This window comes from Dysidea avara, chromosome 1 (assembly GCF_963678975.1).
Source record: "Dysidea avara chromosome 1, odDysAvar1.4, whole genome shotgun sequence".
NCBI classification, from domain to species: Eukaryota; Metazoa; Porifera; class Demospongiae; order Dictyoceratida; family Dysideidae; genus Dysidea; species Dysidea avara.
The window spans coordinates 34,945,472-34,965,500 of record NC_089272.1 but is presented as its reverse complement, the minus strand read 5'-3'; the positions used below and the strand labels follow the sequence as shown (position 1 = coordinate 34,965,500).

The 20,029-nt window shown below is 36.1% G+C and overlaps 1 protein-coding gene across 1 annotated transcript in view; it reads right to left on the bottom strand.

The window, feature by feature from the left end:
• The window catches only part of LOC136246342 (hemicentin-1-like), a 94,566-nt gene that overhangs the window by 69,212 nt on the left and 5,325 nt on the right, over nt 1–20,029 (bottom strand). Inside the window, exons 5-16 of the mRNA XM_066037736.1 lie at nt 18,313–18,585; nt 17,886–18,173; nt 15,252–15,503; nt 14,851–15,150; nt 13,391–13,657; nt 11,080–11,352; nt 10,638–10,925; nt 6,006–6,257; nt 5,596–5,895; nt 4,432–4,698; nt 3,323–3,595; nt 552–839 (exon numbers count right to left, since the gene is read on the bottom strand). Coding sequence (XP_065893808.1) covers nt 552–839; nt 3,323–3,595; nt 4,432–4,698; nt 5,596–5,895; nt 6,006–6,257; nt 10,638–10,925; nt 11,080–11,352; nt 13,391–13,657; nt 14,851–15,150; nt 15,252–15,503; nt 17,886–18,173; nt 18,313–18,585 — 3,321 coding nt within the window. The remainder of the gene's footprint in view (nt 1–551; nt 840–3,322; nt 3,596–4,431; nt 4,699–5,595; nt 5,896–6,005; nt 6,258–10,637; nt 10,926–11,079; nt 11,353–13,390; nt 13,658–14,850; nt 15,151–15,251; nt 15,504–17,885; nt 18,174–18,312; nt 18,586–20,029) is intronic.

Here is a 20,029-nt window from a genome sequence, read left to right as displayed (position 1 = left end):
CTTGTAGCTGCTTGTAGAGTTTTCCGCCAAACAAGATAGTAAATCTGAGCAGTTGGATGAGCAATGTAGTACTAACAAAGAGAATAGGATGGGGGTGGTGGTGGGGTGGGCAAGAGATAGACTTTAAAATTTAGGCAGACCATGATTAAAGTCCAGACATGACATTACAGAGCTGTGATGGTTGATATGCAGCAAAATCAACAGAAAAAACGTTCAGCCACTATTATCAGGTCATCCAGCAGGTAAACCACTGATTCTTGCCAAGCCAGGCCCTTCACAAGGCCAGAAATCACTATTCAAGTTCTCCACATCACAAATAAGATATTTGCTAAAACCAGACTCGAGTAGTTTGAGTAGTACCAAAGAACAAAACTAGTAGTACGATAGTTTAGCTATCCACTGGTGGTGTTAGTTTGATTTTATCTGATGTGTAATTTGGATTGGTTTTGTAAAATCTGGTCACATACAATGTGCTTGGTAACATTAGAATGTAACAAAATTGTGAGCTAATTAACAATAATTGTATTCTAATGTAGAAGTATCTGACTCACCAAACAGAGTGTACACATCTGAAGTGTCATTCATTCCATCAATAGTGGCTATACAGTAATAAGTACCAGTATCACTGGTTGATGAGGATGAGATGTTATGAGTTACACTGTCACTACCATTGGCCACTCTTGACAATGATGAACCACTATCAAACAGCCACACGGTCATGATCCGAGGACCACCACTAGCACTACAAGTCATTAACTGACTGTTAGTAAAGTTGAGTAACAATGAAGTATTGGTTGGTTGTGGAGTGAAGGTGATATCAGTGATGTTAGGTCTGAGAACTAGATTGGAAATTAAACCATAGTGAATAAAAATACATCTATAGATAATAATTAAATGATAACACAAAATTTTCAAGTGCTGTATATGTTAATGGTCAAAGTTTAATAGTTAGATAATTATTGTTAGAACAGCTTATAACCAAAGTGATACTGATAAAACACAAAAACCTATTGGCGTGTAAACAGGTGTAAGTTATTCCAGACTAATTCCAGTAATTGGTGGTAGGAATAGTTGAATAATTGGGTGATCTTCAGGTACATTTCACTTGAAGGCAGAGTTGGGGGTAACTTAGTTACTTTGTAACTAAGTTACGTAACTAATTACTTTACAAGTAACTAGTAGTAAATACAACTGCCTGAAAAGTAATTGAGTTACAATACTAACTAGTCATTGTAACTACAGGTGATTACGCTTTAAAAGCAAGAGCACTTCAATTTTTGTACTAGTCACATTAAGTAGACATGTTCTGTGTACTGTTCTTCATGATTTAGCTTGAACAACTGATGTAACAGTTGAAACTGAACTGAAATGGCTACAGAATCATTATTTTCAGAAGTGTACATATAATTATTATATATATATATGTATATATATATATATATATATATTTCTCTACTTCCTTTGCTCTGGGCAAAATAATCATGTTACGAAAGTTACCAAACAAGCATAACTTGTTTATGAAAGTAACTAGATAATCAGTTACCTTTTAAAAAGTGACTGTAACTGTAACTCAGTTTCATGGAATAAAAGTAACTAGTAACTAGTTATCTGGTTACTTTTCTGAAGTAACTACCCCAACTCTGCTTGAAGGTACATTTCACTTGAAGGTACCTCTCAACACTTATAGTAGAAATGATCGAGATATGTATACCCTAATAGAGAAATCACTTACCCAAAAGAAACAATCACTTTAATGATAATTATGCGACTGTTCTAGGCCTGAGCCTATTTTGCTTTTGAAATTGTCTTTTATGCTTTACAGCAATGCACCAAAATTTCCCCCAATTTTTCCCAGTTGTTTCCCATTATGCTCCAAATACGTTCATAGAAAATTGTGTCTTGACTGCTCTATTAGATTATTTAATGCATCTGTGATTGTTCTATTTAAGATATTTCAACATGCAGTGACTGTTCTATTAGAGTATATTGATCTGTAACTAAACTTTTCTTCACAATGTAGCTGTAAATCTGATTTTTACCATGTTTTCACACTATCCCATTCTGCATCATGCAAAATAGGCTCAGTTTCAGCTTCTCTGGTAATCAATGCATAAATATTGTGCCTATCATGCTGGCATTATTCTCAATGCTATTGGCTACCTATTATGCCCCAAATTGTGCTGGCATAATCAGTGCAGGCCTAGACTGTTCTAATGGAGTATCTCAATGTTTAAGTTACATTATATGCATGATAGCAGTTATAGTTTCAGTATATTTGAAAATTTAAAAAGCATATAAAGTACTGCATTTATCCATATTAGCATTACATCCTTCTACTAGTGATGTAACAAGGATAAAAATGATACCTAGGGTTTACCCTAAAACTAAATGGTGAGGCCAAAGCTAGTCATGTGAATAAATTTTCGGTAAGGAAACATGCAAACCCCTTTACAAAATTTTCCATAACTTGATGGTGGTTTCTCCTATTACCTTACAACAGATCCTGTTCGCTTCTCCATTACATTTTCTATCAGGTCATATACGAATTATGTGAGTAAACCACAATGAAATCATGTGGCTAAAACTTGGTGACACAGAGATTCAACTTGCTGTTGTTCGTCACTTCATAATAAGTAAGCTAGTGTAGTTACAGTGATTATTTAACCTTCTACAAGTAGCCCAGTGAACAGCCTCTTGATCAATGTGTGTTTTTAGGTTATTACTGCACCTGTCACCATGCGTGCCCATATTCTGTAAATAAACATTTCCCAAATGTTCTTTGTGGATATAAGGGTTAAAGCCATGCTCAAATTAATGCCAGATCCTAAATGAAGGCCACAGGGTACTACCTTAATACAAGGCTAGGGTTGTATGAGATTACAGTAGCTTTATTTGTAGAACAAGGCTTGTGTACTACGACTAATGAAACTCTTGACTTGTTAAATTGATATCAACAGCAGCTGCTCAAGGACAAACAGTAAATTCTTTAATGCCTATTAGAGTAGTTGACTCTATTTACAGCTTTTAGTAGTTTCCCCCCAAAATATACCATTTATTTCCCATGTATGCTTGAGATGTAATTGCATGTATGTATATTGTAACTTAAACTAGCTTTCTAGCTAACACATAGTAAAATTTTGAAGGGTCTCAGTACTCCATGTACCCATTCCTTCAAAATCGACCCTTGAATTACTGTAATAAAGTGGACAATTATTACTCTAATAGAACAGTCACTGGCAGTCAGTGAGGGTATTTTACCATCTAACATCAAAAAAATTTTATACACTTGCACTGAAATGTGGCGTAACTATGTGATAATTACCTGTCAGAGTAGAAGTGTTGGATATAGCAATTCCCTCATTGTTAGTAGCAACACAATAGTAACCAGTATTGTTTTGGTTATAAATGGGATTAGATATAGTGTATGTTGGATTAGTTGTGTTCCCAATCTCCACTCCAATATTAGAACCAGACTCCACCATGAACCAGCTATAATTAAGTGTAGAGAAACCTTCAGCTCTACAACTGAAGTTCACCATTTCTCCTGGGTAGACTGACTGAATTATGACTGGATGATCAACTATTCTTGGATGAACTGGATGAGATAAGCAATACTGAAACAGTCACTGTTTAGTTTTGAAGGAAGAGTGCATAATAAATACCTAATACACATTCTTGCTACAAACTATAAATAGGATTGAAGTAATAGCCAAATTTCTGGAGAATAATGAATTTCTGTGTAGGTAAATATTGTTATTCATGAAATATGCACTTGTAAATATATTTGCAACCCAGTCTGGGAAAACTGGTCTTATCGCCAGTATCGAGAAATGCTGGTTTTAAGTATTCGGTGTGTTGTGGCTTGCCAATGGATGAAACTATGTGTTCACACATTTTATACCAATTCCTTACCTCCCAGAGCAAGTTTCCAACACTTAAGTTTCCTGCCATTTTAAGTAGTTTTTAAACCTGTACCAGGCAAGCTCCAAAAAGGGGTGGGAGGCGGAGGCCAGAGGAGGGCAAGGAACTGTTGAAAAAATTACAGAGGAACGTGTTGTGAAGGATTAGGCCAAGTTGTGGTCTTAAAACTGGCTAAAATGAAAGGATATTTACAGCACAAGTCTTTATTCAACACCATGGAGCTGTACAGCCACATACAGCCATCCCTAGGCTGGCCAGTGCTCCATTAGGGCTCCAGACTGCTTGTACAGATTGCCACTGTGTTTGGGACAAGCAGCCAGCAAAAGAAGACCACTCAAGTTTAGCTGTAATTTGATAGTTGATCCATGTAGCTTTATGTTATTGGCGAAAAATCAAATCTGCTGCCATGGATGATAAGACCAGTTTTCCCAGACCCAGTCACATTTTATGACAGTACTAGTGTACAGCAATGAATTACGTATATTGTAGATCAAAGTATTTATCTTTTACCTAATAGACTAGCAGGAGTTGAATTAGAAAGAATTCCTAACATATTACTAGCTTCACAGAAATATAGTCCAGTGTGATTGTACAATACTGATGATATGTTGTAAGTGTTCTTATCCTCTCCAACTAATAACTTATCACTTCCTTCAATTGGTGTATTTCTCATGAACCATTGGTAGGTAAATGGTGGAGAACCAAACTCTGTACATTCAAACGTTATGTTAGTGCCCAAACTGACATTGTGAGTAGATGGGGCTACCACAGGTCTCTCTAAATAAGAAATATGTAACAACAAATACAGTAAATAATGATCAAATAAGCTAAATGACCATTCAAATGTTATCATGAAGTGCTCTCTAATTTTCCTTTTATGCCAGCATGTTCACAACATTTCTTATCATAGTATTAAAAATTTTAATCTATGACTGCTCTATTAGAGTATTTCACTACAAACTGACTGCTCTATTAGAGGGTTTGCATTCGCCACTGACTGATCTGTTAAGGAATACTGATTTGTTATTAAGGGAGTAAACTTTATATTATTTGATAAACACTCATGTTATGTTGGTGCAGCTCTCTAATCAAATTCAATATGTTGAAATGTTTGACACAATCTTTTTCACGACACAAATATAAACATTTATTTAATTACTTCTGAAGTATGTACATTATACAGCAATGTGTCTTTATACTGTATGCACAAGTAGAAGGAAACATTAGAAATTTTAAGTTGGAGTAGGGATCAAAGAGTAAAACAGAAGTAAAACAAGGGAATAGCAATGAAACAAGAGAGATTGCCTATATGTACCTGCAGAAATACTAATGGACATTTAATCCCTATATTTCAGTCTATAAACCCTGACTGAATTAACAAACTACACCCTGTCATGCTACAGATCGTATCTCAGTCTGGAACAGAATATTTGCTTTCCGTAACCTATATCATAAAGCCAACTAAATGCTTACTAAGAGCTGAACATTGCATTGCTATAGCATAATGGTAGAAAAAGTTATGAGTGATGAAAGATTGAAAAAGTAGGCAAAAATCATGTGCCCACATGCCCTATATTTGCAGGCCCAGTAATCATACAGTACTACCGCACTGTAGGATACAGTACAGTATATATGCTTGTATTAATTGTATAGCAACTATCAATTCACACTCACCTACTACACTGATATTCATCATGTCACTCTTCACGTTATCAACAAACACACTACTATTAGCTTCACAGTGGTACAGGCCAGTATCAGTAAAGTCAGCCATTATAACTCTCAGTATACTAGTAATACTGTTCATTGATGTAGTGTCAACAATATATCTATTACTAGTATTAGTGATCATGGTATTGTTGAGGTACCATTGTATAGATGGTGTAGGGAATCCTTCTGCTGTACACCATAGTGTAAAACTGTTATTAATAACCTCCTCCTGATTCATTGGATGAGTAGTGAACACTGGTCCAACTGTTAACAACATTGAATGATATTTTAACTCATTCATTCACTCACTCAAAGTTTCACACATACACAAAGTAAGATAGAAACATAGAAATATGTGATATGAATTAACTCACCATAGACAGTGACAGTATTACTACTAGATCCAGCATCATTAGTCACAGTACAAGTGTAATTTCCTCCATCAAGTGTAGTTACATTACTAATAGTAAGGTTGTTGGTGCTAGTAGTTGTGTCATTTGACAATGTGTTAGTCCTACTCCAGCTGAATTCTAATTGTGGTCCACCATTTGATGAACAATGTAATCGTAACTGACTCCCATGAGGGTATATGTTGTTACCAGTGATGTTTACACCATATGGAGCAACTGTGTAGATAAACAAAACAAACTGTTTGCATTGATAAAATAAACCCTTTCTGCAATACATAGCAACACATGTTCTTCATGTAAAATTAAGAGGTACTGTAAAGACTAGTGACATGCCAATTATGCTGAAATGACTTCGGGAATAATTGGTGGTAAAATGTATCAACAGTGATTTGTGGTTAATTAGGTAATAAAAAGAATCTAAACTACAACAACCAAGCTGTAAAAAAGAGTGCAGCCTCCAAAAAGGCCAGGGTGAAAAAAGTTGTGAAATCAAAAGTGGCGGCCAAGAAATGGCTATGATGGTACGTAGGTTAAGGGTAAAAATTTCAATAACAACGATTCAGGTGAAATTGTAGGATTCTGCACCAAATTCACCAGAATTTTCGTTATTAAAAATTTTGCCATTAACCTACCATCACAGTCATTTCTTGGCCACCACTTTTAATTTCACAATTTTTTCACCCTAGTCTTTTTGAGGACTGCACTCTTTTCATACGTCTTTGCTGTTTTAGTTTAGATATCACTTTTTTTTGTATTGTAAGCCACAAAGCCTGGCTTTGGTGCTCCTTTTTGACTTGTTTTTTTTCTTCTTTTTCTTTCTTTACTACAGGAATCGTTGAACAAGAGAAGCAAATATAGCATAGGTTTTCGCCTGATTAAACATTTGTATTTTTAACACTGAATAAAATGAATGATTATCACATAAGTAATAAGGTGACTTGTTACACTGTACATAACTGAATTGTAGCCGAACTCTCCTTGAAAATGTAGTTGAACTCTTGTTTCTAGCTGATTGCTTGACAGGGTAACTTGTTTTCTGCTGGATTCTTTACAGGGTGATTTGTTTCCTTTCTACACGGTGACTTGTTTCTAGCTGAAATGTCTTCAGAGTGACTTGAAATGTAGTTAAACTCTCTACAGGGTGATTTGATCAAGCTTCAGTTTCCAGATAATCTCTCTACAGAGTGACTCGAATTCTACAGAGTGACTTGTTTCTAGCTGAGCTCTACAGAGCGACTTGTTTCTAGCTGATCTCTGTACACGGTGATTTTTTTTATGCACTCTCTATAGGGTGACTTGATCAACCTGATCTCTCTACAGGGTGATTTGTTTCCAGCTGATCCTACATGGTGACTTGTTTCTAGCTGAAATCTCTGCAGCATGAAACTGCTCAATTAGAGTATCTCAATATCACACTTGATACACCCAGTTGGATTTCGTGCTGTAACTGTGGCTTTGAAACTGATTCTTCTAAACTATTGAAGGGTCTTTCTATTGAAGGGACTTTCTAAGGGCCCTTCTTTCTATTGAAGGGCCTTTCCATCTGTACACCAATTTTTGAATCACTTCACTGAGCAGTTTGTCTGATAGCTATTGACATGGAAAGTTACTAGCTAATCTTGATTGCATAATTGTTACACAATGTTGATTGTTTCACTGTATCCTTGCAGTCTTTAGCTCGATCTCTTTCAAACCACAAAAGGTTTGAGGTTCAATAGTTAACCTATCCACATACCAATTTTCAGCTTAGTGATTTACCCTGTAGGCATGACAACATATTGGTGTTATTTTTCGTGAATAATTGCTAATAACTCCTTGACTACTTATCGTATTCCACCCAAACTTGGTTTCATGATGTGCCTGTTTACTCCGCTTCTGTGTGCCTGTTTACTCCGCTTCTGTGTGCCTGTTTACTCCACTTCTGTGTGCCAAATTTCAAGGCAATTGGATATTGCATTCGCGTTTTATAGCAGTTTTGGCAAATGAATGAAAAGAAGAAGAAAAAGAGAAAGAAGAAAAACATGAAGACAAACCAAGCCAATATTTGAAGTCTCATATCATGGAACGTCTTGAAGCGATTTTACTGAAATTTGGAATGTAGAGTACTGACATTGGTGGGCATGTTCACAGCAAAACTTGTTGTGTTTTGTAAAGGCAGCATGGAGTTAAGAATGTGTGAAAATCAATTTTTCTTTCTTCCTGTCAATATGCTCGCGGTGTTGCGTGCCAGGTTCTTGGGCTGCACGGCACACTACCATGTGTCTTGATAATTGGGACAGAGATGTGTTATGTAAAGCATTGGTCAGTGGACAACAAGACAATTCTATGAGTTCATGTGATTGCAATGAGAGCAAGTGTACCGGTAGTAATTCATGTAACAAAACTCTAGCAATAAGTGAGAAAGATGTGATATACGTATGTGACTTAAAAGTAACTTCAGTATTAGGAAAACTGAATGCTCTATAAGAGTAGCATGTTCATTTGGGTAATTTGTGAACCATTCTGTTCACTGTCCTTCCCAATAGGTATTTTTGTACAGGTGTGTATCAACTCAGAACTTTGCCAGCTTGAAGCTGTTGATAGCACTAACATGTGGGAAATTTTCAGGTAGATTCAATCCACGCCAAAATGTCTTCTCTGTAAATAGGGGGTGCATCCAAGAAACTACAAGTAGCTGCAACCCAATAGCTCAGTTGTAGAAAAAAAACTGAAAATAACTCAGTAACTTAAAAGAGCTGATATCTGCAGCGGCAAAGAATCAATGTTACTATAATGCCAAAGTCCATGCAAGAACACGATGGCTGTATAACGGGTGTATACCCATTAAAGTAAAAGTCATTGGCAACAGAAACAGCTGATATCTGAAGTGACCAAGAATGAATGTTCATTTACAACTATTTGAAATTATCAAAGTTTAACATTGAACCTAAATTTGTACATTCACCTTAGCTCCATCTTAAATTAATTTCTCTTAACTCTAATTGGCTGGTAATTTGGCCACATTTTATTGTATCAACAACCATTCTTGGCCACTTCAGATATCAGCTGTTTCTGTTGCCAGTAACATTTACTTTAATGGGTATACAACCATCATGTTCTTACATGGATTTTAATAATTATAATAACATTGATTCTTGGCACCACAAAACTACAGTATTTAAGTGCTTAAGCTGCTGTAATAGGGAGCAGATACGTACTTGTAGCTGCACTTATAAAAAGATCATATAACAACCTGCCTAAAACAATCAGAATACATTACAATGGGTAACGCTACATATACATGGTCAATGTCATGCATTGTGATACTGTACAATCGCTAGAATGCAACTACAGAACAGGGTCATATGTACATGTTTGATTACATTACAATTATGAGCAATGCACAAAACCACACACTGTGTACATATGAATGTCTTTCTGTACATAAATGTATATACTTGTACTACATACAGCCAAGCGATACATTATATGGCCTACAGTACAGAGTTTAAACGGACTCATTTACTATCATGAATATGATGGATGGTTATGCAACACGTTATTATGTCCTTAAATGATCAAACATGCCCCTTAATAATCTATAGTATCTGCAATCAACTGCATTTGTGATCATATTTTACAAAACAGATCCAAATCGCACATCATTTGTCAAAGTGGTAGATATGATTAGCAGTACAAGCCATAAACCAAACGGATAAACCGTAGGGCAATTGGAAACAGTGGAAATGGAAACCAGAAACGGAAAATGGAAATGGAAAACAGAAACAGTCAAATTGTCATATAAATGTATCCTAGAATAAAACTCTAATTTAGTGGCCACTTCCTAAGACCACCTTCTTGTAAAGACCACCTCTGTACAAAGACCACATTGTAATTAGGCTCCAAAGATAATTAAAGCATCCTTATTAAAAAGACCACTTTATGGTCACCTTTAATAAAACCACCTCTGTACAAAGACCACGTGCACCTCTTCACACTGTAATAATAGCTAAGTTCTAAACATCACTTTACCAAAACAGCTAGGTTAGCTAAAAAGGCTCTTGAGGTCATCTCCTTATGAGACCTTTGATTAGTATGTTATATTGCACTACACTTTACTTACATAGAGTATGACACATTCTGGTACAAACTGAGTGATAATGTTACAGATAGCCAGATGACTTGAGTAAAGCATGGATTAAAATATTTCTTTGAGTCTTGAAATACATGTTTGGAACTTATCAAACATTTCACTGTAAAGTGGTGGTGGTACCCTCGGTAAGTTATGCTGACTTGAATTCTTTAAAAGCGTCTATCTCGAAAATTCTAATGTACGCTTTGGATTGTTTTTCCAAAATCCAGTCACATTTTTTGATATAGAAAACAAGATACGGAACCTCATCCCTCAATTTATAGGGTAGATTCTCAAGATAAACAAGTAGATCAAAATACTCTACTTTGGAATTGAACAGATACTATACATGTAGATGGTGATAACATGCCAATGTAGGAATTTCCCATAAAGATATGTTGCAATAGTTACCATAATTTATGTACATTTTTATTACTGGAACCTTAAATTAATACTTTTTAATTGCACTAGCATTATTGACTCACCAAACAGAGTGTACACATCTGAAGTGTCATTCATTCCATCAATAGTGGCTATACAGTAATAAGTACCAGTATCACTGGTTGATGAGGATGAGATGTTATGAGTCACACTGTTATTACCATTGACCACTGTTGACAATGATGAACCGTCATCAAACAGCCACATGGTCATGATCCGAGGACCACCACTAGCACTACAAGTCATTAACTGACTGTTAGTAAAGTTAAGTAACAATGAAGTATTGGTTGGTTGTGGAGTGAAGGTGATATCAGTGATGTTAGGTCTGAGAACTAGATTGGAAATCAAAACATTGTGAAATTAATTCATAATTTATGTCTGGCAAAGCATTTCACTGTTTAAATTACAAGAAGAGAAAACATGAATAAATTAAACATAACATATACAGCAACAGAGTATAAATGAAATACAAAGTACAATAATTACCTGTCAGAGTAGAAGTGTTGGATACAGCAATTCCCTCATTGTTAGTAGCAACACAATAGTAGCCAGTATTGTTTTGGTCATAAATGGGATTAGAAATAGTGTATGTTGGATTAGTTGTATTCCCAATCTCCACTCCACTATCAGAACCAGACTCTACCCTGAACCAGCTATAACTAAGTGTAGAGAAACCTTCAGCTCTACAACTAAAGTTCTTTATCTCTCCTGGGTAGACTAACTGTATTGTGACTGGATGTTCAACTATGCTTGGTTGAACTGGATAAAGTATAACATCATTACCGTGTAATAGAAAGATAACAAAGAGTAAATATGTAATATGTATGCATCCTTATTACAAGGTATTTGCAGGCACAAACTACAGTTGTTAATTGAGGAAAAAACCAACAAAAAAAATATTGTAATAGCTTGTTAAGTAGTGCTACAGTACAGTATATACTAGTACCGTAAATTTCTTTGTAGTTAATTTTTTTAATGAAATATACAACAGAGAGTGAAAATAGTTATGCACATTTAACCATGTCCAAGTTTTAATCCTGTAAACTACTTACAGATTTAAAAAGCTGCACAATAAATATCAAGTTAATTTTCAATTCTTTATCATGGAAATATTACTAACCATTTTTTATCCTGTATTTATTTAATGTGATTGCATTTAGTTAATAAGCCATTTTTGTTCATAATTAGGTATGTTTACTTTAACTCAAGTACAGGAATTATAGGGATCATAGAAATAAAAAGTAGAAAACAAGGAAGGTTGCTTACACCTGAAGATATACTAGTTCCTACTTCAGTCCATACCCGTGACTGAATTAGGGAATGAATGTCTATCAGTATATATGTGTAGGCAATCTCCCTTGTTTCACTACTTACTATGATCACTAGTTGAACTTAAAATTCCTATATTTTCCTTGTATTTAATTGTTTACTAATAACTATGACTGGTGAACCACATCAAAAGAATGAATAGTGCCAGACTTAATGTTTCTGTTTAAATGCATTCCCAACATGTAATTACTGAAAAGTGACTCATGGCCATTACAGGGGTATGCTTTTTGTTGCAGCTACAGTAGGTTGAAACTAGTGCATAAACGAATGTACTGCATTTGTTCGAAGGTTCGAAGGGTGTATTATTCGAATGACATAAGTGAAGGTCGAATTTACGCATGTGCAACCTGGCTCATATTGGTGATTGAAATTACAGCAGAAGACTTCAAGAATCCAACTACTCATCATGCCATGGACCATTTCATCGTGGACAGTTACGTTTGAGGTAACTGAACGTGGTTATACACAAATTCATTGGTTGCCTGAAAAGTTAATTAGCTCAGTCGCCCACTGCTAATGGTGAAGTTTTGATGGGAATGTTGCTGCAGATGGTGAGTAGTGTATTTATGTTGTAGCTGTAAGGTCTCTTTTAGCAGCAGCTACATCTTCTTGTTTGGTGTTTTATCCAACTGCTTATCCTTTACACAGGTGATTTATAGTACTAGCAATGTTAGAAATTCCATTTGCTAAAGGAAGCTAAAACAATGACTATTGTTTAATGAATTAAGCTACAATGCACTCAAAATTATGCCATTAGCTACCAACTGCAAAATATGTAGCTACAGCTACATACAATACTCATCAAAACTTTGAATTTTGCGTTCAAACCTTCAAAGCTTAAAATCGACTTTAGTTTATGCACTAGTTGAAACAGCTACATACAGTAGCATTACAAACAAAGAACAGTATAAGACACAGCTCTGCATATAAATCCAGTCACTTTGGAAAATTTGGAAGATTACTGTAGTAAACATAGGAAGAGCCATCATGCACTACCATCTATCAAAATGTTACAATGTCGGCAAAGAGACATAGGACACTAACAAGCACGAAGGTAATTCCAAGAAAAATGCATTCTACATACTGTCATATGCCAAAATACACCTGTCAGGCTGAAGCAATGTGTAACAGTAAACCATAGCCCTAGCCATTCTTGAGTTGCACTTGTCTGAAAGCAGGCAGAAAATTATACTGGATAAAAAATTGTAAAGCAAAAAATTGTAGAGACCTATTGAAAGCATTCTGGGTCATAATGGAGGCACGTTTGGGCTTCTAACCAATACCACCAAGCCACCATGAAGATATTGTGAGGCCAGTTCCTTATCAACATTTTTCACAAGCCTCCATAATTCATATCATACAGTACTACTATACTGTATGATATGCATTCAATATTAGCAAACTTAACTTTTTATGACAGTATTAAAATTTTGGTAATGTATTTAGTACTGAAACATCTTTTTCTTACCTATTATACTTGCAGGAGTTGAATTAGAAAGAATTCCCAACATATTACTAGCTTGACAGAAATATAGTCCAGTGTGATTGTACAATACTGATGATATGTTGTAAGTGCTCTTATCCTCTCCAACTAAGAACTTATCTCTTCCTTCCATTGATGTATTTCTCATGAACCATTGGTAGGTAAATGGTGGAGAACCAAACTCTCTACACTCAAATGTTACGTTAGTTCCCAAACTGATATTGTAAGTAGATGGCATTACCACTGGTCTCTCTACACAAGAAATAAACAGAGTACTAGACAACAAATACAGTAATGGCTGACACATATTTAGGCTAGAACCAACTGTATAGGCAGTGAAAACAGGAGTTCGGGGGGGGGGGGGGGGGGGGTGATGTCTCCTTAAGATTGTGATACTCTAATAGAGCAGTCAGCTACTCTGATAAAACAATCAACCACTCTAACAAGTAAAAGAGGAATTTTAAACTAGAGTAGGGTAAATTTAGTACCGCTGCAATACAAAGTACTGAAAGAAGGTGGATCAGAGTAGCACGTAATGTCAACCAGATACTGTAAAACAATAATATCCCTACTGTGCTATAGCAATTCTACAATCAAATTGCACAGTAGGGATATTCACTTCTTATTGTTTTACAGTATCTGGACATTATGTACTACTCCGATTCAGCTTGTTTCATTAATGTTTATTGCAGCATTACTACATTGTCCTTACTCTAGTTTGTCTTTTACTTGTTTGTGAACTTTATGCAATTCATGACCACTACTGATTAAAGAACTAGTTACTATTACATATTATGTAGACAGCTACAATTCTCATATTCATGGGTGAGATCATGATCTGTAGCAATCATGAATCTAATACTTATAACAAGGGCTGTCCACCTATATTCCAGCTGCACCTACTAATGATACAGACCAACAGCACCAAGGTATGCCATAGCCGCCAGAATAATTAACTTACACGGAGCTAACTCACAACAATTGTCTACTTTCGTACATACTCCTTGTACATACCATTCCACAAGCAGTCCATTCCCTGGTGGCAGGCCTCTAACAGCTTACTGAACTACCTGCACAATATGGTGGTGCAATAACACTGTGCAATGTGCATGCCCAGAGATCAAAGCCATATTGTGCTATGACTGCTATAGTAGGAAAAATAAAAATAAGACAATTGTGAATTGTGAAAGAAGTAGGGCTGTAGCTGCAGCTACGTTTTTTTGCCACACTTGCCTGAATGCATCAGGTAGGCAGTCAGTAGAAAATTCCAATAAAGTAATATATATTTTTATAAGTTTGTAGCAATTGATGAATACATTTTGAGCTAATCTGAAGGCACCATTGGGCTAGATTTTACTCAACCAATTGGTATTATAGTATGTTGGTTTCATTGAGACAGTCACATACATGGTACATGTACTTGTATACTACCAATCCATACTCACCTACTACACTGATATTCATCATGTCACTGTTCACATTATCAACAAACACACTACTATTAGCTTCACAGTGGTACAGGCCAGTATCATTAAAGTCAGCCATTATAACTCTTAGTATACTAGTAATACTGTTCATTGATGTAGTGTCAACAATATATCTATTACTAGTATTAGTGATCATGGTATTGTTGAGGTACCATTGTATAGATGGTGTAGGGAATCCTTCTGCTGTACACTGTAGTGTAAAACTGTTATTAATAACCTCCTCCTGATTCATTGGATGAGTAGTGAACACTGGTCCAACTGTTAACAATATTGAATTTTAACTCATTCACTCACTCAAAGTTTCACACATACACAAAGTAAGATAGAAACATAGAAATATGTGATATGAACTAACTCACCATAGACAGTGACAGTATTACTACTAGATCCAACATCATTAGTCACAGTACAAGTGTAATTTCCTCCATCAAGTGTAGTTACATTACTAATAGTAAGGTTGTTGGTGTTAGTAGTTGTGTCATTTGACAATGTGGTAGTCCTGCTCCAACTGTATTCTAATTGTGGTCCACCCTCTGATGAACAATGTAATTGTAACTGACTCCCATGAGGGTATGTGTTGTTGCCAGTAATGTTTACACCATATGGAGCAACTGTGTGAATGTAAAAACCACACTGGTGAAATAGAGACTTACATGCAGTATAGCAAAATACACATTTTAGAATATGTACATATGTAGTTCAAATTTAGAGTATAAGAACTAAAACACAGATTGCATTGCACATTTGTGTTATCCTAAATATACTATCATGATTTTTGTTAACATTAGGGAGGCCGGCTCAGCCCTAGTGGAAATCCCCAAATGTAAGAGGAAGCCTCTTCCAAATGCATAGTGTATTTGGAGTCACTTGATTGTTGGGACCAATTGTGATGTCGCCCAGGCCATCATCTACTTTCTCCATATTGGAACACTGCCAGACATTTCTTGGTTGGGAAATTAATGAGTAAATGAACATAATTATTATTATTATGTAAAACATAACGTGTGTTGTGTGCACATGTAAAGATAAAGAAAAGGGCTCACACTCTGCAATATAACTGTTTATCAGACTATAAATGTATATTACTGACACATTATAATGTTCTAGTCATATGTAGAAAATAACAGTTTTACTCAGCCACAAAACAGAAGAAAACAAGATGAATATGCTAAAATGTTTTAATGAAGTAGCCAATTTACTTTCTCTAATATGAAGTGTGTTACAGTAGACAGTGGAGTGGATCATTCAGGCTGGCTAATGAGCAGGCAGGCAGGCAGGCAGGCAGGCAGGCAGGCAGGCAGGCAGGCAGGCAGGCAGGCAGGCAGGCAGGCAGGCAGGCAGGCAGGCAGGCAGGCAGGCAGGCAGGCAGGCAGGCAGGCAGGCAGGCAGGCAGGCAGGCAGGCAGGCAGGCAGGCAGGCAGGCAGGCAGGCAGGCAGGCAGGCAGGCAGGCAGGCAGGCAGGCAGGCAGGCAGGCAGGCAGGCAGGCAGGCAGGCAGGCAGGCAGACATGTAAAATGATAGGTTTAAGCAGTGGACTTAATGTAGACAAATGATTTACATGTTAATTTGTATAAAAGTATGATGTGTTAGTTGATTTGAATTTCACTTCTGTTTGTTTTGTGGTTTCATAATTGAATTGGGTAGAAGGGAGTGGCTACAGCTCATGTAAAAGCTCAACAGAGCAACATGTGTATCATCAATGTTAGGTATTATGTTGAAGACAACCAGCTGAGTTTGCAAATACTGTGCAAGGCTACTTCTGTAAGCTACTATATACAGCCGTATAAAACTGAGCGCAGTTGCTAAGTAACATTTTAAATTTGGACTGAGAGGTTCGAATGGCCTCTAAAGTACATACTTCTAGAGAATGGGAAGAGCTACAGAGAATGTATCGTCATGGGTAAGGAGACATAAGTTATCACCTGTGTCTCTGTACTAGGGTGAAATCAATACAGGATGTGCACTAAGTATGACCTGAAATTTGATACGTTTGAAGGTCAACATACAGTTGAGTTTCACATTGTTGAACTGTTTTAGATAGCAGGCCGATTATCGGCCTGCTATCTAATTTACATAACCTTTGCAACTCACAGTATAAACATAATAATAAAGGCAACACATTATTTACTGGTACAGCTAAGCTCCAAGGTAACATTAGCCCATATCTTAGAAGTGTTTTCCCGCGTATTTCCTGCGCTTTGCATGTGTTGTACACATCTGTATAAAATTATGCTGTTGCCACGTGCAGTCTATATATGTAAAGTATGTGTTGTTAATACAAGTTTACTAACAGTACACTTCCCAGGAGGATGCAACTTGCCCTCATTTTGCATGCATTTTGCCTGCCTTTGTCCATTTTCACTCGTGTTTAGGACACGGGCAAATATTACTCAGCTATACCGTATGTTTGATTTTTTGCTGAAAGAGTTCTGAAATTATGTCATTATAGTTCACTTTGTTGATGTTACGTTTGATAAATCTCAAAGAGTATTCTCTCCTAAGGTTGATTTTGTTCTGGAACGTAAAGTCATACAAATATATCTCTTTAAGTTCACCTATGGTCACACCTTTGCCTGCACCATGGGGGTAGTAGAGGTTAGAATAGAAAAAGTTAGTTGTTTGCTGGCTTCACAAAAGTATTTAAATTTAATTTAAAAGCAGTGGCGAAATGAGGTCCGTTAATAACGTTTATCAAGGAAGGTAATTTTTGTTTCCAAAGTAAAGTTAATGGAAGGGTGAAAATTATTCATGTATTTAATAACTCAAGCATAGGCATAGGATGTGACCACAGCAACAGACATTATCTACTGTATGTATCTGTGGTTTAAAAGAGTTTGGGAGAAAATTTGAATGCTTCAGCTTATATAGGTATAAGTTGGAGCTACACGGGTTCACATTGCACTCCCTTGTATTTGATGGTACAGTAACTGTGCATATGTATGTTATTGCGTCAAATTTAAACATGTTGTTGTTTCAGTATATCAATCACTCACCAAACAGAGTGTATACATCAGAAGTGTCAGTCATTCCATCAATAGTGGCTAGACAGTAATAAGTACCAGTATCACTGGTTGATGAGGATGAGATGTTATGAGTTACACTGTCATTACCATTGGCCACTCTTGACAATGATAAACCATCATCAAACATCCACATGGTCATGATCCGAGGACCACCACTAGCACTACAAGTCATTAACTGACTGTTAGTAAAGTTGAGTAACAATGAAGTATTGGTTGGTTGTGGAGTGAAGGTGATATCAGTGATGTTAGGTCTGAGAACTACAGTAGAAAGAAATTAAATTGTAATAAATAGCATATCTGTTGATTGTGCAACAGTAAGTTTGATCTAAAATTAAAGACTTACTTCAAATGGAGATGAAAGACAGGAATATGATAAAATGAAATATAATGTAGTTACCTGTCAGAGTAGAAGTGTTGGATACAGCAATTCCCTCATTGTTAGTAGCAACACAATAGTAACCAGTATTGTTTTGGTTATAAATCGGATTAGAAATAGTGTATCTTGGATTAGTTGTATCCTCAATCTCCACTCCACTATCAGAACCAGACTCCACCATGAACCAGCTATAACTAAGTGTAGAGAAACCTTCAGCTCTACAACTGAAGTTCACCATCTCTCCTGGGTAGACTGACTGTGTTGTGACTGGATGTTCAATTATGCTTGGGCGAACTGTGTATAAACAACAAATGCATTCATCATTAATAAATAATTTTTATTACAACAAGCAAGGTGCTGGACTGATAATGTGATGTTATACAACTTTAATTGGACATCATGTTAGTAGTCATGTCAGAGCAAATGTGGAAAACTGTGCAGGTACCATAGCAAAGCATCCCAGAAGACCAACAGAACATTTTTATCAGAACTGAGTTACTACTGTTAACACAAGTAACATTTTTTACACTGCAAAGTCATTAGCTTGTCAAAATTCTGGTTAATTCAATTGCAAATGACATCTTTCATCGTATGATCACTGCTTTGCGAAGTATGTTCTGGTCAACCACAATACAGTCTCATATCTAGCAGCACTACAGACCATCATGATTTGGAAGATGCAAATAGTACCTTAGGTTGTTTGAGATTGGTCTATAGTGTATGGGACCGTGGGCGTGAACTGGTGTATATTATCACCATTTTCCATGTTGTTAGGGAAAGCAAAGAATTGTTATACTGTATGCACAAGGTGAGAAATGGTTGGAGCTTAGTGCTGGATTGATCATTGCTAACGTTATAGCATTGAAAAAATAGCTCCCAAATTCTATACAAGCATAAAATGTGTTATTTCATGAAACTGTGTTTGCAAATCTATGACATGACAGGCTCTAACAATGCGGTAATTATGCTGGCATATTTTTTGAATACATATGTGCAGAAATTGGGAATTATGCTGGCAATTAGGAAGCAATTATAAAGATTTACACTAAGGAAACCTATAATTATTTGCACAACTTAGCTTACAAAGATTGAGATACTCTAATAGAGCAGTCATTAATTCTAATAGAACAGTCACACTATATCACTACTCTAATAAAACAGTCACACAAAAATGAAATATTCTAATATAGCAAGTAGCTAAAAGAATAGAAGACTGAGACATCAATGTAAATAGTGTAATACAACAAAAAACTGACAGTATTATCCAAATATGGTCGCAATATATTTGGGAAAAGTGTAATAGTTGACTTTTTGAACACTGTTCAAAAGCATAATGCTAAATTTTATGGGCATAATATAATAGCCTCATGCTTAACTGTCACAATGGTTCGTTATACACGTGGACTTTAACTATTATATGGCCTCATATAATCACAATGGGCTAGTATCAATACCAGTAGGTTATTAAGTGAGGAACAAAGAGCAAAACAAAATAATAATAATCATTGGAATTATAATAGGGGAGTTTAGTATAAGCGTCTAGGAATGCAATTAGCGTTAATTGCATATTGCGCAACCACTGGATGCTCTGGATGCCCATAAAAATGTATTGAAGCCATTGGGAAAACGATGATAACCGACAGTAAAACCTCCGTTGCTTACAAAGTATACGGTATGTTCCAATTTTCTGTACATAGATAGGAACTACGTTGATTTACCTTTCGTTTCGTGGTTGCCT